At 43.6% G+C, this 22,803-nt stretch overlaps 1 protein-coding gene across 2 annotated transcripts in view; it reads right to left on the bottom strand.

Annotated features, from left to right (window-relative positions):
- Nucleotides 1-22,803, bottom strand: part of LOC132886369 (F-actin-uncapping protein LRRC16A-like) — a 67,392-nt gene that overhangs the window by 19,845 nt on the left and 24,744 nt on the right. For both annotated transcript variants that reach the window (XM_060920943.1, XM_060920944.1), the window contains exons 5-26: nucleotides 22,312-22,433; nucleotides 22,114-22,211; nucleotides 21,814-21,884; nucleotides 21,620-21,693; nucleotides 21,367-21,442; nucleotides 19,865-19,953; nucleotides 19,604-19,698; nucleotides 19,356-19,442; nucleotides 16,823-16,926; nucleotides 14,666-14,743; nucleotides 14,342-14,418; nucleotides 14,132-14,236; nucleotides 11,779-11,848; nucleotides 8,255-8,336; nucleotides 5,435-5,534; nucleotides 5,097-5,151; nucleotides 4,753-4,925; nucleotides 4,425-4,493; nucleotides 2,692-2,785; nucleotides 2,300-2,398; nucleotides 2,063-2,191; nucleotides 1,529-1,660 (exon numbers count right to left, since the gene is read on the bottom strand). In XM_060920943.1, the coding sequence (XP_060776926.1) occupies nucleotides 1,529-1,660; nucleotides 2,063-2,191; nucleotides 2,300-2,398; nucleotides 2,692-2,785; nucleotides 4,425-4,493; nucleotides 4,753-4,925; nucleotides 5,097-5,151; nucleotides 5,435-5,534; nucleotides 8,255-8,336; nucleotides 11,779-11,848; nucleotides 14,132-14,236; nucleotides 14,342-14,418; nucleotides 14,666-14,743; nucleotides 16,823-16,926; nucleotides 19,356-19,442; nucleotides 19,604-19,698; nucleotides 19,865-19,953; nucleotides 21,367-21,442; nucleotides 21,620-21,693; nucleotides 21,814-21,884; nucleotides 22,114-22,211; nucleotides 22,312-22,433 (2,079 nt within the window). The remainder of the gene's footprint in view (nucleotides 1-1,528; nucleotides 1,661-2,062; nucleotides 2,192-2,299; nucleotides 2,399-2,691; nucleotides 2,786-4,424; nucleotides 4,494-4,752; nucleotides 4,926-5,096; nucleotides 5,152-5,434; nucleotides 5,535-8,254; nucleotides 8,337-11,778; nucleotides 11,849-14,131; nucleotides 14,237-14,341; nucleotides 14,419-14,665; nucleotides 14,744-16,822; nucleotides 16,927-19,355; nucleotides 19,443-19,603; nucleotides 19,699-19,864; nucleotides 19,954-21,366; nucleotides 21,443-21,619; nucleotides 21,694-21,813; nucleotides 21,885-22,113; nucleotides 22,212-22,311; nucleotides 22,434-22,803) is intronic.

Genomic DNA, 22,803 nt, shown 5'->3' with positions numbered 1-22,803 from the left:
AATGACACACAAAGAGTTACATATGGTAGATAAAGCACAAGAGAAAAAAACAAAAGAAACCCAAACACATCCCACTGTACGTGTGTGAACGTGCTCTGCTGTTACTGACTCGGTCTGCTTTTCGCTCAGTGAAGACCGAAATCCCTCGTGTGCTTTCAGTGTGAGTGTTCATATTCTGTATCGGTTCCTGATGTCTATGTGATTAAAAAGCCAAAACAAGGCTCGAGGGAATTTAAACAACAACAACAACAACAACAACAAAAAAAGTGTGGAACGTATGTGTGTGTTGTCAGGGCATCCAAGAAGCCCTCTGATAATACACTACGCCTGGAGAAATCCACAATCTGTACTTCATTTCGAATACAGCAGACAGACAGAAATGAGCCAAGCAAGATCTGGCACGGAGTCAGAACCACTGAACTCGTGCGGCGCTGTGGGTTAGACGGGTTTTACACAACTGTGAGTGTCGATTTCACATCTTCACTAAAACACACAGGAAGTCGCGAAGCTGCGAAAGGCTCCATTCAAGACCAAATAAATGACTGGAAGGATTTATATCAATACAGTATGTTTATTGCGGGAGAGGAAGAAGTGAACCAGTGAACTGTGTACTAAAGCCATCTCAGAACAAACAGACTTGTAAAAAAGTATTCACCCCCCACCCCCTTGACTGTTTCACTATTGTGTCATGTGAAACAGAGATATAAAATTATGTAATTGGAATATTACATCGAATCCCAAATCAAAATAATCTCAGAACATAGTCTCTCTCTCTCTCTCTCTCTCTCTCTCTCTCTCACACACACACACACTTCTAAAATTATTACAAATAAAAACTGTGACCACAAAAGCATTCACTTCAATGTTCTGGTGCTCATAACCTTGAGAACAGTGAAGCATGGCGGTGATAGCATCATGTTTTATTCATCAAAAAGTGTGCAGCACCATCAGATTTCTCTCAATACCCCCCCCCCCAATTGGACAGTTAGCTTGCAGAATAACGTATTCTATAAACTGGACTGATTAAACACAATTAGAACGTTGCACATGCAATTTTTATTATTTATTTACTTACAGTTTTACCCATCGGAAGGTGTTTAAAATGGGATTTGTATATTTTTGTGCTTTTCAACACAATACACTTGCTGTTCAAAAGAAGGAAATTATGAAGCAACTGGAAAATACTGATGCTGAGGAAAGACTTGAAATCGCGAGCATGGAGCTGTGAGGTTTTCATAGACCACGGAGAAAGGAATTAAAACCTTTTGGAACGTCAACAAATTATTAAGAAAAAACTCCATATGACTAAAATGATACTGTAATTATACTTAGCATCAACTGCTAACTGAAGTGCAAAAGGTTCTGTGAAGCTGTGAAACAGGGTTGTCAAAGTGCAGACATTAGAAATTTTTGCAAACATTTCAAGATCGTTCGAGCTGTTCACATCATTCATTCCTTCATTTATTTATTTATTTTAAACATGGTGGATGTAGCAACGGTGGTGGCGGTGTTGGTGACACGAAGTTACCTGGAGCTGCTCATCCATCACCTGAGCCACTTCTCCAGCCATGGAATCCAGTTTCTCCTGGATGGGACCTACAGAGGAACCATTCAGCTCCTTTCTGGACGCGGCTCCGAGGTGGTACAGGTTGGGGAGGAGCTGTGGATGGGAACGAGATGGACGTTCACATGCACTGAAAAATGTTATTGGCTTAAAAAAAAAAAACATGAGAAAAGCAAAGGACACAATCACCAATTCGACTGACGTTTCGCGAAAACTTGGAAAGGACAAAGTTCAGTGCATTCAAATCACACCTTTCATCATGAAGAAGGAAAATTTAAAACAACTGCAAGTAGTTCAGCTGCAGGATATCAACAACGTAAATCAACATCTACAGACAGAGAATTCATTAGATGTTACCAGTGACACGGTCTGAAATCCACAACCTTGATACCTTCAGGTCTGAATCCTGCTCACACTTGGACCACTAACCAAATCCTCCAGAATGGAAACTAATCCAAGTTCAATCCTCTACAATTCCCTCTCGAGGGTTCGTTTTACCGTTTTTGAGTTCCTCGCATCCTTTATCAGGTTCTCCGCCATTTTGACATCTTCCAGTATGACGTCCTGCTCAGAGTTCTTCAGAGAGTTGAGGTGGTCCTGGACCTTCACGCAAATCCGGTCGATCATCTGCAGAGAAAGCCTCACAGTCTGAGCAGATCCACTCACTTGACGAGCATCATGTTTCGACACAATTCAGCTTTTTGAGAGGTGAGGTAAGAGTTTAGATGTTCTCACTTGCTGCGTGGTCGTGGTGACGATGCCCTGCTGAAGACGGTACGCCTGCTCCTGAACATATTTCCGAGTTTCGTGGTTCCTGAACAGGTAGTTTTCCATCTAGGAGGAAAGAAAAATAACTCGTCTCCATCCGGTGTCTGAGTGTTTATGATTCGACTGTACACAAAACCCGATGATTCATTTCCTGTTATACAGGATACTGTAGCATACTGATGATGATCATGTCTGTGAACAGATCTTTTATTCCTTTCCCATGCTAGTGATTTAAATAATAAAACCAGAGGAACGATGGCGGTATAAAGAGACCTGTGTGCGAATCATCCTTTTTATACACGTTTTATTTTTACGGTGATTGCTGAAGGGTCTAAAGACGAACTCTGGCTCGCTCTCACCCTCATCAGCGCGTCCTCGGTTTTCTCCGGACTCGCCTTCAACGCCTGAGACGCATCGATGATGGGGATGGGCATGAAGCGGATGGTGAAGTTCCTGCAGGAGGAGAATGAGACTCACTACAGAGCATCGAGTTACAGGAACGAAGAAGAAAATTGGTGCAAATTAAAAAAAAAAAAAAAGTTATTAAAATATAATTCCACAAATGTACAGGATAGAGTGGAATACACCAAGAAGCAAGCAGAAAGCTGGGGTCATATTGTGAATATTTATCATCGTGTGTATATTGCTTTGTTGAGAGGGTGTGGTTCTGGGTCAAAGGTCAAGTCAAAGTCAAGGACGTTTCCAAACTATGACTCTCCAGCTCATAAAATTCATTTTATTGATTTTAATTTTTATTACATTTGGCTCCCTGTGAATCTTTCAACCGAGACCAAGATCACGTTGTATTTTTGGCAATTTTTTATTTAAGTACAATCCAAATTTATACAAATATTTACTTATTTATTCGCTCATTTATAAGGTTTTATTTTATATTGGTTTGTGTTTTTTCTCCCAGAATAAACACGTGGCCGTGGCAAAATATTATTCCTGTAAAGAAAATCACATGAGACTGAAGATTCTTTTCACTAGAACGGAGACCTGAAGTCTCTAAAGAAAGGAGGAGGCAATCCCTCTATTTTATTCTCCTTCATAACTCCCCCATCCCCCCTTTTCCCTTTTTTCCTCCTCATCCATCCTGCTGCTGCTTATTTACCTCGCGCTCAGCCCTTCTCTCTCTCTCTCTCTCTCTCTGATAATTAATCATCTCTCAGAGATTAGCATGAAGCAGGCAGCCAATCACAGCACTCCAGTGCTCACTATGCAAACGAGATTAAAATGAGGAGGGAAGAGAGAGAGAGAGAGAGAGAGAGAGAGAGAGAGAGAGAGATCTGTGTATGAATATTTCACATTCCACTCTTACCAAATCTCCCGTTATCAGTGTACGTTATACAGAGACATGAGAAACGGTGTGGGTTTCACAGACACGAGACACAAACCCACACTGTTTAATCTTCCAGATTTTAAATTTAACTGTTTCATGTTTCTCAGTGACTCGTTTATGACACTTTAACGATCTAACTACTTAAAAAATAAACAAACCACTGAAACAGATTCTCTCATTAAAAATGCACCATTACTGAACACTGCCCCGCCCTGACACAGCCTGCCAAACCCAACCACACCCTTCCCATTCCTGCCACACCCTCTCCTGTCCAGCTAAACCTTTTCCAGTATTGCCACGCCCTTTTCAGTCTTGCAACATTCTGCCACAATCTTTCTCGTTTCTGCCCAGCCATGAAAAACCCTTCCCAGTCTCCCACTCCTGCCACGCCCCTTCACACACTCCGATACCCTGCCCTGCTTGTGACCCCAAACCATGGACTTGATATTTCCACACTGCAAAAACTAGCCATCCTAATATAAGGAAAAACATAATAAATTTGAGAACATTTAGACTATAATCAAGTGAAATAATCTGCCAGTGCAGTCAGATAATTACACTTGGTAAGACATCTTAGAATAAGTTGGTTGCAATCTAGAACTAGGTTTAATAATCTCAAAATTGGTGTCTTGTTTTCTTCTAATAAGAAATGCTAGATCGTTTCAACTATTTTCAAGATATTTTCACTTGCTAAGATATCATTTTTTGCAGTGCACACTCTCACACACACACTGTATTATCCACACGTACTTTTCCAGTGCTGCAGCGACGTCCTGTAGACCCTGTGGACTGACGTTGTTTCGGTCCCAGATGACTGTCCTGAAGAGAAACACACACTTGATTAAAACGCAGGCATTATCAAAAAAATTCCATTTCAACATTTTCTCTATTTCTGAGATCATCACAAAATATACGACACCATGCTGCCATGGTTACGCATCATCTGGTCTGAACATAATCTGAATATCCTGTTCAATCACGTTCTTCTGCAGTTCAATTTAAAAAAGAAAAATTAGAACTCCAAGCTCCACCCATTAACACGCCCACAGATACACCCAGGTGTGTTTAAACTCGTCACCTGAGCTTGCTGTTAATCTGTAGCGCTTTCGCCAGCATCTTCGCCCCGAGGTCGCCCATCCCGTTCCCACTGATGTCCACTCGCGTCAGAGAGCCGTTACTGCCCAGAGCGTTCAGGACAATACTCAGCTCCGCTTTCAGCTTCGAGTCGGCCAGAGACAGAGACGTCAGGGGCTGAGGGAGAGAGAGAGAGAGAGAGGGAGGGAGAGAGACAGAGAAACAAAATAATATTGTGTGATGTACATATAAATATGCAACAAAAATTAAATAATTAATACGAGTATTTTCTGCTATAAATTATGTAAAACACATGACATGGAAACCGAGTGTGCTCAAATCTCTCACCGATTCTTCCTCCTGGATCATGTGGACGAGGTTATCGAGGACCGGAGCCAGATTTCTACACAAACAAACAACCCAGAACACTTTCAACTCCAGTTTAATTCCAGTTAAAGGCCTTTAAAAAGTAGTATTTAAATACATTAAAACCAAAACTACAGAAAAAGATGAATATCAATCATAATAATAACAAAACAATTACTGTTTATTACCCTCATCTATACGATACTGATTATTATGTCCAGTAAAATTGTTTACACTCATCCCTCAACACACACACACACCGATCGATCCCCCCCCCCACACACGTACACTCATCCCCTCCCTCGTTCTGTGGTTCTCACTTAGATTTAATGTTGTTGAAGTTCTTGCCGAGGGACAGGTGCCTGATGGAGCGGTTCTTGGCCAGCCACACCAGCAGTGTGCTCATGTCTGCGTCCAGACCTGAATAACAGAGCGCAGACATCCATTACTGAAGTTTTATAACTGTACTATTCATATTATAAATCTAACAACAACAAAAGAAACCCCTGCATGCTTCTCTCTCTGGAATGGAACGTCTCCTTATCTAAACACCATTACATCATATTATACTCGGTATACGTTACAGTGGGGAAAATAAGTATTTGATACACTGCCGATTTTGCAAGTTTTCCTGCTTACAAAGAATGGAGAGGGCTGTCATTTTTATCGTAGATACACTTCAACTGTGAGAGACAGGATCTAAAAAAAATAAAATCCAGAAAATCATTCTATGATTTAAATAATTAATTTGCATTTTATTGCATGAAATAAGCATTTGATACAGTAGAAAAACAGAACTTAATATTTGGTACAGAAACCTTTGTTTACAATTACAGAGGTCAGACGTTTCCTGTCGTTCTTGACCAGGTTTGCACACACTGCAGCAGGGATTTTGGCTCACACCTCCATACAGATCTTCTCCAGATCTTTCAGGGCCGTCGCTGGGCAACACGGAATTTCAGCTCCCTCCAAAGATTTTCTATTGGGTTCAGGTCTGGAGACTGGCTAGGCCACTCCAGGACCTTGAAACGCTTCTTACAGAGCCACTCCTTAGTTGCCCTGGCTGTGTGTTTCAGGTCATTGTCATGCTGGAAGACCCAGCCACGACCCATCTTCAATGCTCTTACTGAGGGGAGGCGGCTGTTGCCCAAAATCTCGCGATACATGGCCCCATCCATCCTCCCCTCATTACGGTGCAGTCGTCCTGCCCCCTTTGCAGAAAAGCACCCCCAAAGTATGATGTTTCCACCCCCATGCTTCACGGTTGGGATGGTGTTCTTGGGGTTGTACTCATCCTTCTTCCTCCAAACACGGCGAGTGAAGTTTATACCAAAAAGCTCTATTTTGGTCTCATCTGACCACATGACCTTCTCCCATGCCTCCTCTGGATCATCCAGATGGCCATTGGCAAACTTCAGACGGGCCTGGACATGTGCTGGCTTGAGCAGGGGGCCCTTACGCGCGCTGCAGGATTTTAATCCATGACGGCGTAGTGTGTTACTTACGGTAATCTTTGAGATGGTGGTCCCAGCTCTCTTCAGGTCATTGACCAGGTCCTCCCGTGTAGTTCTGGGATGATCCCTCACCTTTCTCATGAACATTGATACCCCACGAGGCGAGATCTTGCATGGAGCCCCAGACCGAGGGAGATTGACAGTCATCTTGAGTTTCTTCCATTTTCTAATAATTGCGCCAACAGTTGCTGCCTTCTCACCAAGCTGCTTGCCTATTGTCCTGTAGCCCATCCCAACCTTATGCAGGTCTACAATTTTGTCCCTGGTGTCCTTAGACAGCTCTTTGGTCTTGCTCATGGTGGAGAGGGTGAAGTCTGATTGTGGTGTGTTTTATACAGGTAACGAGTTCAAACAGGTGAAATTAATACAGGTAATGAGTGGAGAATAGGAGGGCTTCTTAACGAAAAACTAACAGGTCTGTGAGAGCCAGAATTCTTGCTGGTTGGTAGGTGATCAAATACTTATTTCATGCAATAAAATGCAAATTAATTATTTAAAAATTATACAATGTGATTTTCTGGATTTATTTTTAGATTCGGTCTCTCACGGTTGAAGTGTACCTACGATAAAAACTACACACCTCTCCATTCTTTGTAAGCGGGAAAACTTGCAAAATCGGCAGTGTATCAAATACTTATTTTCCCCACTGTATATCCATGTTCCTGCAATTATCATCTATACTGTAGTTAATAGGTCATGACAGTAGTTGTGTTTATTATTATTGTAGCTGTCCTCCTTACAGTCCTCATAACTTATTATTGTCGCTACAGCAGTTTCTATCTTTGCAGTTCTGATCGTCGTGTCTCTCCTGCAGTTGTTCCTGAGACGATAAAAAGTGCAATATGACACCAGTCATTACAGCTGTTCCTGTTGTGCTTGTAGTTCCTGATACAGCTGTTATCACTGCAGTAGTCATTATTATTGTGTATTAATCACACGCTGCGACAATTAACACTAATTGAAATGACACTCGATTATGTTAATGTGGGGAAAAAAAAAAAAAAAAAAGATTTTTTCAGTTGCTCGTCTCAGCATGTTAATTCCAAATGGAAAGCTGAGTGTAAATATACGACGTCATGGTGTTAATCAGAGCTCCTGCTAAAGCTGAAAACACAGTCAACTCATTTGGACAAGGATCATTAATACTTTAAATCCTCTGATAAACATCTCCTTTAATAACGTGATTTTGAGAAGACAGTTAGTAATCCTGCTCGGAGGCTCAACAGCGCCTCTGCCGAGATCGAAACTCACAAGTCCCCGGGTCAGCATTTCACAAACCGTTTATCAGCACTTTAATTAGCAGCAGAGATTATCCAACATTTAAACCGTTTCACACTAATCCCTCCTCAACTAGCAATGAGCACAGCTCCGAATAAATCCCCAGAGGAATCAAAACAAAAGATGGTGAAGATTCAAACACACACTCGTAGCACCTGATCTTCATCCTATGAGACTAAAACACTGAATCAGATGAGGGTTTAAACTGAGAGCCGACTTTTCCCGTTCAGTACGTAGATGATATGTTTAAACTACATGAGTGTGTACTAATCACCCAGAGTCGGGTTTTCAGGTTTTAGAAACAAAGGAGGAAAAACTGAGACTGTTATCAGCATGTCTGGAACTCACCGTTGTCAGAAATATCGAGGCTGGAAATGTTGGGAATCTCAGCGATACAGCCTTCCAGGATCTGTGAGCCTCCTGAGCGAAGCTGGAAGAGAAAACACACTGATTCAAATAAACACACCGTAAACACACACCAACTCTAACCAACGCACACCGATTCTACAACCCCAAACCAGAAAAAAAAAAGCCAACCATTCCCTACTTTATAATGTTCCCGTTCCTTCTCCCAACACTTAAAAGATGTTTATGGACTGAAGACTCCAAGCGAAGAAGTGTTTCAGGTGTTATTTTTGTCCCGTTCTTCCTCCAAACAGGTTTTAAGGTGTGTAACAGTTCGGCGGCGTCACATTCGTATTTTTACATTTCTAAATTCTCCACACGTTCTCTATTGGGGACAGAGGGGACACGCCCTCTTCTTCCACAGCCACGCCTTTGTCATGTGAAGACCTGAAATACAGATTCTGACCACAATCCACGTTCCCACTGTGTGATGGTCCATCCCAGATGCCTCAGAGCCCAGAGAAGTCGACGGCGCTTCTGGACACAGTTAACATCAGGCTTCCTTTTTGCACAGTAAAGTTTGAATCAGTGTTTGTGGATGTAACTGTATTGTAGCTTGATAAAGGCTTTTCAGAGTAATCCCGAGCCCATGTGGTTCTATCAGCTGTAGATGAATGACGGTTCTTGATGCAGTGAGGGATCGGAGATCACGGGGGTTCAGATTAGGCTTGAGCCCTTTACACACCGAAATTCCTCCAGATTCCTTGAATGGTTTAATGATATTCAGCACTGTAGAGGATGAAATATCCAAAATCACTTCCTATCTTTCTCTGAGGAACATTACTGAAATGTTTAAAAACAATTTTCTCACGCCTTTGTTGATAAACTGGAGATCCTCGGCCCATCTTTACTCCTCAAACACTCGGCCTTCCTTGGAGACTGATTTTGTACCAAATCATGATTACGGTCACCTGTTTCACATCACATCATCTCATCTCATTATCTGTAGCCGCTTTATCCTTCTACAGGGTTGCAGGCGAGCTGGATCCTATCCCAGCTGACTACGGGTGAAAGGCGAGGTTCACCCTGGACAAGTCGCCAGGTCATCACAGGGCGACACATAGACACAGACAACCATTCACACTCACATTCACACCTACGCTCAATTTAGAGTCACCAGTTAACCTAACCTGCATGTCTTTGGACTGTGGGGGAAACCGGAGCACCCGGAGGAAACCCACACGGACACGGGGAGAACATGCAAACTCCGCACAGAAAGGCCCTCGCCGGCCCCGGGGCTCGAACCCAGGACCTTCTTACTGTGAGGCGACAGCGCTAACCACTACACCACCGTGCCGCCCACATCACATCATTATTATTTAATTGTTTCACCTCATTACTCGGCCTAAATTTCCCCGTCCCAACTTTTTTTGGAATGTGTTGCAGGTCTGAAATGCAGGAAAGGATGGATATTAACAAATGAAATGAAGTTGACCAACAGAACATGAAATATCTCGGGTTCATTGGGTTCTGTCTGCAATGAAATTCAAGTCAAAGTCCATTTAGAAGTCACAGCTTTCTTTCTTTTTTTTTTTAATTGACACTTTCCACACCGTCCCAACTTCTGATTTGGGGTTGTAATCAACACGCTGTAAACACACTAATCAGTGGCACAACAAAACACTATGATCAGACGTCATAGAAACGGAGAACCCTGCAAGACAAAGATCTGGAAGAGAAACATTTGAAGCGTCTTGAAAGAAGCGAATACTCTCCAACGGGCCAAGGAGCCCTGTGAACAGTGTCGATGGAAGCCGTTTGTGAATGTTACTGACACGAAGTCTCGTTAACGTGTCGTAAATGTATTTCAGGCCAAAAGGAATCGAGTTGCAACATCACAGGAGGCTACGGCACACGCACACACATGGTACACTACACTAAAGATGAAAGGCGTCAGTATGCATGATGCAGAGACGACGTGTGCGAGGGCTGCGTGAACGTAAACCCACAGCAGGTGGCGCTGTTACAATTACATGACGATTTCCATGACAAAAGGAGTGTACGACTGACCACGGCGTTCCGTTTCCCCAGCAGCTACGTCAGGTCAATGTCATCTGTGCTTGATGCATACTGAGGTCTGAACTCATGAACACAGAACTCTGAAGAACATCAGGAGATCTTTGAGAGACGACGGGTCCAGCCACCATGACAACAGATAAAATCTGATCAGGTGAATCAATCAATCTATATTTATCTATCTTATCTGTTACATGTCACGGTTATGGAAGGAGACTCCAGTGTCAGCGCTTTGGACCAGTCAGCTGTAACTTTAGACTGTGTGTGTGTTGTAACTCATGCAGTTACTTGTGTGTGTACTTACACAGTGGCCAAGCTTTAGAATGCATGATGGGAAAGGGAGGAGGGGAAATTACTGGAGGAGAAATGAAATTCTCGCATCATGCTCGGCAAAAGGAAATGTGATGCATAAATAATAATAAATGAACAAACGAGTAAACAATCAGGCAGTACAGCGTCATTAAAAACATGAATGAAACTGAAATCTGTTTCCACACAGAACACTGATCAAACAGGCTTCAGCTGTGATGCGCAGTCGCAGTGATGTCAGTGATAATTCGCTTCGTGGCACAATTTGTGGTGGAATCTGTCTTGAGCTACAGCGATAAGAGTGTGATCTTGCATCATGTGTACACACACACACACACACACACTCTGCAGGGTCTCATTATGCAGAAATTCCCAGAGGAACGTCAGGCGTGTGTGTGTGTGTGTGTGTGTGTGTGTGTGTGTGTGTGTGTGTGTGTGTGCGCGCGCGTGTGTAGAAATTGTCAGAATTTTCCACTTGTGTTTTTCTGTAGGTCTCTCACACACACACACACACACACACACACACACACACAATCATTTTTAAATATTTAAATTCTCCTCCTCTGAATTACTCCCCATTACTCGTGTCACGCATCTTGTACATTTCATGTTAATTATTATTTTGTGGCCCTTCAAACAGTCCAAGTCTGAAACACGAACATTTTTATCTTTCTCCATTTCTAAATAAAAACAACAAAAAAACCAAACAGAAGAACTCATTCATCTGTTTTCAATGGGACAGCCATGGGCTGACGGTAAGAGAAGCAGTCTTGGGCCTAAACGGTTGGCGGTTTGATTCTCAGGACTGGAAGGGAACTGTGAGGGGAGTTGAGTGAATGAACAGCACGCTGTTCCCCTTCCTCTAGATCATGGCTCAAGTGCACTTGAGCGAGGCACCGAACCCCTGCTGCCCCCCGGGCGCTGTAGCAGAGCTGCCCAGAGCTGTGTGTGTGTGTGTGTGTGTGTGTGTGTGTTTTCACTGCTTCAGTTGGGTTAAATGTAGAGGAGGAAGTTTGCTCTGCTCAAGTGTACTTGTGACAAATAAACAGGAACGTATTTCTTGAGATCTGATCCTCTGGATAAAGTTTCTGTGAAAATGAAGAAATTAATAAATGCAACGTGTCTTTATCGGAGTCTCTCACCTCACAGCAGCTGAGGTCCAGTGCCACCTCTTTCAGGTTGGGGTTACAGGCCAGGCCAAGCAGGAGCGCTCTACACACACATGCACATACAATTAGACTTGGTCACAGAAATGGAGAAACCAACAAGAAAATGATCTTGTTGAGAAACACGTGCAAGTTTGCAACATTTCTCCAAAAATCAGTCAGGAGCCGTGATCTCATTGGCCAATAATAATAAAAAAAATAAAAAAATAAATAAAAAATCAGGCATTCTGCTGGAGCTGAAACAAGACCTCCACGGTGTGTTTCAGTCAGGACTGATGGAGATCCGATTCAAAAATTAATTGTTTACTCATTGTTTGTGAATTAACTGTTAACCAGTTAACTAGAATCGGTCAGTGACTGGAACCTGCTCAGTCAAAAAAATAAAAACTGCAGCAAACCAGTCAGTTTGCCGTCAGAATTGGTGACTTTCAAACATGATGTGAATTTGACTGCAAGTTTTGGTCCAAAACACTGAGTGATAGAGATCTGGCTGATTAAATTTTTCAATTAAAAAAAAAAAATGTTTTTAAATGTGCAAGTTTGTCAGGATTGGTGATCTGTTTGGCCAAACCTGAAATCAAATAGCAAAAATACTGGGAACGTTGGGCAGAAATGAGCAGAGATGATGGTGGTGCTGGTGAGGATGAAGGTGATGGTGAAGATGGTGGTGACTTGACTCAAACATAAAAAGGTCCAAAAGGAGGGACATTTTGGGAGAAAAATTCTTAGCGATATTAACATTTCAAAAACTGTTGACAGAAATTCTGATTTTCAGTGCTTTCAGACTAAACAGTTCTCAGGACTCATTGAGAGGAACCACGCCCCGGGGGATCTCCCCAAGAAACACAACACACACCTTCATGGACTTTTTTCTGTTTGTATTCTCACCATCAGTCGGAACACTGAAGTGACACGAGCAGGAAATACAAGAGAAGATTTTTATATCCTGCTTCGATGCGTTAAAATCACACTGCGTTTCTTCCATGACATTTACACACGATAAAGCCTGGACTTCACCGTCGCTCCATTTGTCCGTGCTTTTTTGTCCCCCATTAAAAAAAAAACCTAACGTTAAGAGCCGTTGTTTACACGACAAACGTTTAACATAGAATTTTTAAAATCCTGGTTGTTGGTGCTGCACTGACTCATGTTTGACGACATCACTCAGGGCTCCTGGTGTGCTGGGAGAGACCCTCCCCTGAAGGAGGAGCTACACACGACCCTCTAAACGGTGTTCGAAGAACTACGATCGTTTTGTGCGAGTACAGATCCACAAAACTAGGAGAACTTCCTCCAAAAGCGCCTCATGTCTCAGAAATGGGTCAGTGGTTATCATGCAACGAATCAAATAAAAATGAACAATTTCAGCTTTAATTATGGCCTAATAAAGAATAAAATTTGATGTGGTGGTGGTAAAAGGTCATTGTGCTTCAAATTTGGCCAGAAACAATGGCAATTTGGCTTGTCATACATGAAATTTGGAAGAATTTAGCAATAAAATGATGCAGGATGACGACAGTCTGACTGGAAACATAAAATATGGTCAGAAATTCCACGCAGATGCAGTTCAACAGATTTAGAGAGACGTTACGGTAATGAGCTGGTTATTCACTTATAGAAAACAATCAACAAAATGTAATGAGAATAATCCGGTTCATCAAACAGGAATAAATGTCAAAATATTGACAATTTCTATCAGAACTGTTCCATGACCGGGGAATCTGCTGAAAAGGAAACTTAATGTTTTATCACAGATTTGATCCGTGTGATCGTCATCTGAGTGTGTGTTTGTTTTTGTTTTTTAAAAGTTGGCCAACGAACTGAAATTTCACTGCAGTTGTGACCAGAAACGGTCCGTGATGGTGGTAACCTGGGTAGTTAAACCTGAAACTGGGCTAAAAGGCTCAATTTCTTGACAAATGATGAAAATATGAGCAATTGTCCAGAAACGGAGAGAAGGTTCATCAAAAATCAAACCTCACGCCACCGAAACAGCTGCAATTTTGGCAAGAAATGTGAAATGATAAGAAGTGATGATAATCTCACTCATCAAACAAAATTTGGGCAAGAGATTTAAAAAAAAAAAAAAAAAAAAAAAAGCCATTTTGCTGCAGTGATGTCGAGTCGCCTGGCAACTCGAAGATAAATCACTGTTAAATTTGCTGTAATTTCGTCTCAGCGTGTCGAGTGATGATGGACATCGACTTCACACAAAGCTGAGGTGATAAACGGCTGCAGTTTTACCCAGAAACGATGAATGATGGAGATTCAAGCACAAAAAGAGACTTTTGGAGATTTAAATATGACGTGTGCTGATTTTCAGCCTTACTTTAACGCCTCAGGTGGCAGTTTGGTTCCAGAGACGTTGATGGTGTTGAGGGAGACTGCGCTGCTGAAGAACTGCTTAAACGCAGGAGGAATATCTTTACCTTTCCTGTTCTCACACACACACACACACACACACACACACACACGTTCCAGAATCACACGGTGAATTAATCTGAATAAGTAACAAGTACAAAAATCCCCGAGTGCTCACCTGTGAGCGAAGACGCTCTTGGACACGTTGAGAACAGAGAGATGCTGCAGTGAACCTTTCAGGAGAGCAGAGCAAAGCTACAACACACACACACACACACACACACACACACACACACACACACACACACACCTTCATGACTAAAATATACTTAACATTAATGAGATGAAAACTAAAACAGAGGTGCAGAATTCATCATTTATTTCATCAACCAGTTCATTTCCTCTGATGATCAGATCAGCTTTAGAGACTGATCAAGCTCCAGGAACCCTAATGAATTGCGAGCTGAGTTCAACCAGCATGAGTGAGGTGTGTTCGTCTCACCGAGTCGAGCGAGCAGTCGGAGTTGGACAGGTCCAGCGTGCTCAGGCTGTTCGACTGGCCGAGGAAGTGATACAGATGCTGCAGGAACAAAGTGATGGTGAGGTCTGGTGCTCGAGAACATGACTGAAGGTTTGAGCTTGGACAACAAAATGAGAACTTCAGAATGACATTATTAATCTAGAGAAAAAGTCAACCTGGCGGATTAAAACCTTCAGCTCTGGTTTTGTCATTTTCTTACAGCTAGAACCTTTCAGCATTCTTCAGCTGTCCTTCTGGAGAACCCTAAAGGACCTGATTACCCACTGGATTGTTAATGGACCCTTGAAGACCCCCCCAAGTGTGTTCACTCTCTCTAGAGGTTACCCTAGAAAGTGCAAATAAAAAGCATCTTTTGAGAACCATACGGAGTGGAGCAGAAAAGAAGAATTTGTTTTTAAGAACCCTATCATCATATGTTTTTCTTTCAGAAAGGGTTTTTAGAAATCAAGGACCCGTTGTGTCCAAAGAACGCTTACAGAACCATGAAAGAACCCTTTCGTCCCAGAATATAGTGTACATTCTTAAAAATGTACACCCCTTCTAAAGGTTCTTCACAAACTTTACAAAGGTTCTTACGACAGCATGTTTCATCACAAAGGGGTTTGCAAGTAGAACCCTTTTTCAGAAGACGAGAACCCTCATGTCCAACCAACAAACACTTAAAGAACACATTTTTTTTCTAAAAGTATAAACTCAAAAGATTTACTCTGAAGAAACACTTCAAGGTTAACTCTCATCAGAAATAATTCTCCAAGTAGAACACTTTTTTCAGAACCCAAGAACTCTTAATTATCCAACAAAGCCTTAAAGAACCCTATTTTTCCTACATTGTACACTTAAATATGTACACCCCTTCAGAGACACTTTTTGATCTTTTAAGGGTTCTACTCCAAAGTCCTTTGTAGAACCCAACAAAAATGTACTCCGATCAGAAAGAGTTCCAAGTAGAACCTTTTCAGGAAACTAATGCCCCTTTTCCACCAAAGCAGTTCCAGGGCTGGTTTGGGGCCAGTGCTTAGTTTGGAACCGGGTTTTCTGTTTCCACTGACAAAGAACTGGCTCTGGGGCCAGAAAAACTGGTTCCAGGCTAGCACCAACTCTCTGCTGGGCCAGAGGAAAGAACCGCTTACGTCAGCCGGGGGGGGGGGGGGGGGGGGAGTTGTTAAGACCAACAACAATAACAAGACCACGAAAGATCGCCATTTTTAAGCGACAAGAAGCAGCTGTACAAATGCGAAGTCATCCATTATTATTGTTGTTGCTGCTGCTGCTTCTTCTTCCGTGTTGTTTTTGTTTTGATATTCGCGCCAAGGTTTACGTAAACGTAGCGCCGTAACTGACGTATACAGCGACATAATGACATATACAGCGACATAATGACGTATACAGTGACGTAATGACATGGCTCCACTTAGCACCGCGAGCTATGGAAAAGCAAACTGGTTCTCAGCTGGCTCGCAAGTTGAACGAGTTGTGAACCAGCACCGGCCCCGAACCAGCCCTGGAACTGATTTGGTGGAAAAGGGGTACAAGTGTACCTTGGTTTCATTTGGTGGATGGGCACAACCAAAACTGATTTCTTCAGGTTTCTCAGGTTCTTCCTTTATGGAGAACCCTACAAGGAGTGTTTAATTACCAAAAAAGGTCCCAAGAACCCATAATTATCTCATGTCACCTTCAGGAACCCTTGGAGAACCCTTTGTTCTCAGGGTGGATGGATGAACTGGGTAAATATGCAGCATAAGCTCAAAATTATTGCTGGTTATTTTCTTCTTAATCCCAAAACCCTGTCAGGAGTTGAACTTTCAGAAACACTACTGGATGATGACGGGTTCTGAGCTTCCTTAAAGGGTTCTACATGGAACCAGAAAGACCCTTAAAGGTTCTCAATTAAACACTGGCACGTGCTTATACAAATTTTAATATCTACAGTCCATTGAGCGATTTTGGGAGTTGAGGCTCCCAGTGAGGAACTGCAATCTTTCCAAACGTAGAGCATCATCAGAATTTTGAACATGACAACTTCCTGTTTCCTGTCACACCAAGTCGAGACCAGCCAGCTGCTAGTGAGAGAATCATCAGCATCTTCAGCAGAACCAGAAGTAAAGGCATGCTCACCGAGAGGTCGTCTCCACGCAGGAGGTTCCCTGAGAGGTCCAGGTAGCTGAGCGTGCTGGGCATGGACTGGTTCGCACTCAGCGACTGGGCGAGGCTGTTCACCCCTTAAATCACACACACACACACACACACACACACACACACACACACACACACACACACACACACAAAATAATGTGTCAGTTGACCAGGAGGTACAATCAAAACAAGCTCCAGATGGGTGAAGACGTGACCTCCAGCTCACTGTGTTGTAGTGTGTTAAAGATTCTGGAAGTGCTGGCAGCCAATCACATCGCAGCACACAAAAGAGATCAAACATTGACTTCTGAGGCTGAATAGAACTTTCCAGACCTCGATATTGTTCCTTAAAGTGACTCTGAACCTCGGATCGCATGACGCTGCTCGTTAGTGGGCGTGTCCTGTCTTATATAACACCCTCACAAGCGAGCGGCAGAACTTGTATGAAAAAGCACACTTTTAAAATCATTTCACTCAACTTCAGACCTGTGATTTCCAAAACTGACCTGGAATAAAGTGGCCTGGAATCGTCTGCTATCGAAATACGACATCATAACAAACGCGTAAGGAGAAATTCTGATCCATTTCGACATCACAACACAACGTGAGTAGAAATGAATAATTACTGTTTGATGAATAAAGGAAATTTAAAAAAAAAAAGTGAGCTGAAGAAATGAAAAAAGACAAAGATGGCCAGATTGGAAACGTCACATTATTTTCTTCCTCATTTCTCTTCAGCCTCAGAAACGAGTGAAATGCGGCACAGCTATTTTTAATTCCTAATAAAAGGACTGATCAGAACCGGCCAAACGCCGCATGTCAGAATGATTTATGCAGCACTTTAAACCTCACCGCTGCCAGTTTCCTGTTCTCTGACAGGGTTTCAAGTCGAGATATACACACGAGGCCTTTATGACTTCCAGTCCACCAAAGTACAGACATCTCCATGGAAACCACAGATCAATACTTGGATAAGCAAGCAGCGATTACTCAGGCGTCCAAACAGCGACAGACGTGAAGTCATTCTGAAGAAATTATTCATGATGTAGAACTGGCTTCCCAGGACAGAGACAGGCTTTCACTTAATTAGGAACACCCCTACATCCACCTGTTGTTTTCTGCAGTTCTCTAATCAGCTGATCACTCGACAGCAGCACAACGCATCGCATCAAATCAAATCGCGCAGATACAAATCAGTTAATGCTCACAATGTTCAAACATCAGAATGGGAAAAACTGATCTCACAGTGTGACTTTCTCTCACTGTGGTCTGGGTGTTGGTTTGAGCCAGATGGACTGGTTTGAGTATTTCAGAAGCTGCTGATCTCCTCCTGGGGTTTTCACACACAACAGTCTCTAGAGTTTACACAGAATGGTGCAGAAAACAAAAAACACTGAGTGAGTGAGCGACAGTTCTGTGGGTGGAAACAAACGCCTTGTTGATAAGAGAGGGTCAGAGGGAAATGGACAGATTGGGTCGAGATTTCTTGCCAGGAAGGATACAGTAATTCATATAATCACTCTTTACAACTGTGGTGAGCAGAAAAGCATCTCAGCATGCAACAGCAGAAGAACACATTGGGTTCCACTCCTGCAGCCAAGAACAGGGATCTTGGAACCAACAACACGTTCCTATTAAAGTGGCCGGAGCACGAGTGTGTTCTCGTATTGTATTTTATAACTTTATAAACTGTTTTGAAATCCAGGTTTAATAAGGGGATGCAAACTTTTGCACTCAAATTTAATTCCATATATGAAGTATTCTCATACACAGGTCTGACGTGTCAACTGACTTAAAACGGAGAGTGAGTGAGTGAGTTATATAGTAAATAACAAATGCACACGAAATATGCTACGACTGACTGAAAAATCTCTTTGTATGGAGTTGAAAGCCAAATAATCACACAAATTATTTCCAGTGGCGGCACGGTGGTGTAGTGGTTAGCGCTGTCGCCTCACAGCAAGAAGGTCCTGGGTTCGAGCCCCGGGGCCGGCGAGGGCCTTTCTGTGTGGAGTTTGCATGTTCTCCCCGTGTCCGCGTGGGTTTCCTCCGGGTGCTCCGGTTTCCCCCACAGTCCAAAGACATGCAGGTTAGGTTAACTGGTGACTCTAAATTGACCGTAGGTGTGAATGTGAGTGTGAATGGTTGTCTGTGTCTATGTGTCAGCCCTGTGATGACCTGGCGACTTGTCCAGGGTGTACCCCGCCTTTCGCCCGTAGTCAGCTGGGATAGGCTCCAGCTTGCCTGCGACCCTGTAGAAGGATAAAGCGGCTACAGATAATGAGATGAGATGAGATTATTTCCAGTTTGTCCTGAGGGTGTGCAAACTTTTGCTCTTAACCATGTTTGATGCATTTATTTTAATTAATTTCACTTCACTGGAATTCTTCAGTTACTCGTGCAGCTGTCGTGTCCTGAATGTCATGATGTGATGACGTAATGGTCATGTGACTGAATTTTTTTTTTTCGGTTAATGAATTAAATCGATGATGAAATGAAAAGGTGAGGTGATTACCTTTGGGAGATAACGAGGTTCTGGACAGGTTGAGGTGTTTGAGGCCTTTATGGAGTTTTGCAAACTGAGAACCTAAAAAAGCAACTCCTGAAAAACACACCATCATCATGATGAGGAGCACACCCCACAGCACACCCCACAGCACACCCCACAGCACACCCCCTCCATTTAAATGAGCACAGAGACGAGAAGGGGACGCGAGCAGGAATTTGGAACACAGCCGGTTTGAAGAGTGGACACGTCTTTACCTCTGTCCTCCAGAGGGTTATTGGCGAGGTTGAGTGAGTGCAGTCCTGAGCTGGCGTTCTGAGAGACCGCGTTCGCCAGCTTCTGGGCAAAATCCCTGCAGAGACCAAACACACACACAATAATCATCTTCTCATTAAAAATGCCTTGTTATTCAGTTTCTCAGTCAGACCTTCTCCCCACTTCTGACTGGATGGAGGGAGTGTGATCACATCCCATGGGATTATCTTTCCAAAAATAAACCAATGTGTGCGCTTCCTTACGTTTTGAGTCCTGCATTGTCCAGGACGAGCTCCTCCAGACGACTGGAACGGGCAACAACTCTCAAAATCTGATCACACACGTCTGCAGACTACACACACACACACACACACACACACACACCTCCATAAGTACATAATCATCAGAGTGATCCTCATCTAACAAAACCTCAGCAACACAGACAAAATTATTTTTTTGTCAGAAGAGTCAGGAAATCTGATTCCACGTCCAGAAGTCTGAAACTGAACCCTGATTCCTCCTCCGATATCATCTCATACGTTAATTAGATTAGATATAAATTTGCTCACAACACTCTCTCGCCTGGTGTTGATTAATTTTCTCGTGTGACTGAAGCTCTGCCCACTGTCGAGACGTCTCTCACACAGTTTCAGATCCCATCAGTTCAACACAAAGGCTGCTTTCTGTTTAAACAGATCATCTGTAGAACTGAAAGAACGAGAAGCAGAACCTGAACCCGGCTCTGATATTTCACCTCCGAATGTTTCTCACACCGCGACACGGCTCATTCCGGAATCTTCTCTCATGAGGTTTTTGTCCCTCGACTCTGTGGAACCCTGTTCCTTCAGTAGTGAGCTGCAGGAACCCTCCTGATCCTGAGGAAACATCACGCTCCGCTCCCTCAGCGTCTCGCCTTCCGTTTCTCTCAGTAATCAGGTTTCCACTCGGATTAACAGGGTTTTTTTCCTTTCTGTTGAACCACAGCTTTAGTTCTGCGATTCCTGAGGAACAAAAAACTCCGACTACAAGACTCCGAAATAAACATGAGAGTTTTTACCGACAGCACATCTTCACCACACCCACAACCAGCAGCTCCGTTTCTGTAAACCCACCACATCCACGTCCTCATCTCTCTCTCTCTCAATCTGTCTCGCTTTTCTCTCTGTCTCAAGGGATCAACACAACCGTCTTACTTTCACTGCACCTGTCTCTCTCTCTCTCTCTCATTCTCTGCACCTGTGTCTCTCTTACTCTCTGCACCTGTCTCTCTCTCTTGCTCTCTGCATCTGTTTAACTGCATCTCCCTCTCTTTCTCTCTGCACCTGTCTTGCTCACACTCTCTGCATCTCCCTCTCTTACTCTCTCTCTTACTCTCTGCACCTGTCTCGCTCTCTCTGCATCTGTCTCCATCTGTCTGCATGTCTAACTGCATCTCCTGCTCTCTGACTCTCTCTCCCTCTTATTCTCTGCATCTCCCTCTCTCTTACTCTCTGCATCTGTCTCACTGCATCTCCCTCTCTCTCTCTCTCTCTCTGCATCAGTCTCTCAACACATCAGTCAACCTTTCTCACTCTGTCTGTATCTCTCGTTCACTGCCCCCCGGTGCTGGTGAATACTGGACTGTGATTGATCAGCCGATGTTGACTGTTCTGATCACAGCTGCTCTGACGGCTCTGAAACAGTCGGAGGTGAAGGCGGAGCTTCAGCACACAGGAGATCAGGTCGCACTGCGGTTTCTCAGGAACAGGACGACTGCGTCACTCACCAGTTTATAGTCCTTTGTCGTGAGTTTGGTGAACCACTGGTTAAACTCCAGAACGGCGATTATTGCTACCAAATCTCTGTTTAAAACAAACAAACAAACAAACATCCCGAGATTAGGCGTGTCCTTAAACCAGGTCCACCCACACTGCAGTATCATTACAGTGACATCAGGGATCAGATCACAGCGTGGCGAGTACCAAACTTGTGATTATTCTCCATCACTGAATGTCAGAGATCACTCGGCGCCGCTGTACCTGTTCTCCAGGTGACAGAAGTCCTGAAGGTTCAGCTCACGTGTGTCCTGCGTCAGATAAATCGTGTCCACGTCCTGACAAGGGCAAGAACAAAAAACAGTTTAAGGAGACAGGGACATGAACAGGTCCCCTCATTGTGTGTGTGTGTGTGTGTGTGTGTGTGTGTGTGTGTGTGTGTGTGTGCGCACACTGACCCACTGAACTTCTTCTCTGTAAGGTAAGCCAAGCCAGTCACACACACACCTGTACTGCTGAGAGAATCCACCTGTGGGAACACACACACACACACACACACACACACACACACACACACACAGTTTCTTTTTCCCCCCCATCAGATTGACAGCTGCTGGATTGTTACACCTTGAGCACTAGGAGCTTGAGAGCGTGGGTGTGTTCTTGATCGTGACATGTGACCGTAACAGTTTACAGGGAAATAGTCTGAGTATTTTAGTGTTCCATCACAAACTGTGCGTGCGTGTGTGTGTACATACCGCAGGGTCCAGGTTCTCCTGAGCTCTGAGTCTCCCAGATGCTCTGCAGAGTCACGATTCTCTCCGGAGGCTCCATGGACAACTTCTTCATCACCTTACTGAGACACACACACACTTCTAAACAGAGTCCTCAACATCTGGAATGTTCCTCTGTGTGTGTGTGTGTGTGTGTGTGTGTGTGTGTGTGTGTGTCCTTACACAGGAGACAGGGCGGGACAGATCCTTTGCACACACACTCCGATGTGACACACCACCTCATTCACCTCCTCCATCGACACCAGCCTGAGGGAGATCTGACCTCTCTCATACTCCAACACACACTGACACACACACACACACACACCTTTACACATGATGCTATTCAGGCAGACTGGGGATAGGGGACACTGGGGACAGTTTGTTTTCCCATAAATTAATTTCCCCCAGTCAGGTTTGAGATTAGATCAGAAGTCCGATGTTGCCCTGAGAGTGACCTCCTTCCTCTGGAGCTGAAGCTGGACTCTGCAGTGAGGTTTGTGCAGTTCCATATTTTATCAACCAAAACTTAAAAGAAGTATTTTCTCTCCCCCCCCCCCGGTGTAACGTACGCTGGAGAATCGGGGGTTTGTCTGGAATTAATGTCTGGAGCCTCGAGTGACCGGAAATCGTACGATTTATTAAACTTAAATTCTGGGGGAAACAGTGAAGGAT

Source organism: Neoarius graeffei, chromosome 5 (genome assembly GCF_027579695.1).
Source record: "Neoarius graeffei isolate fNeoGra1 chromosome 5, fNeoGra1.pri, whole genome shotgun sequence".
NCBI classification, from domain to species: Eukaryota; Metazoa; Chordata; class Actinopteri; order Siluriformes; family Ariidae; genus Neoarius; species Neoarius graeffei.
Note: the sequence above shows the minus strand (reverse complement) of the source record. Positions and strands in the feature narration are given on the sequence as shown.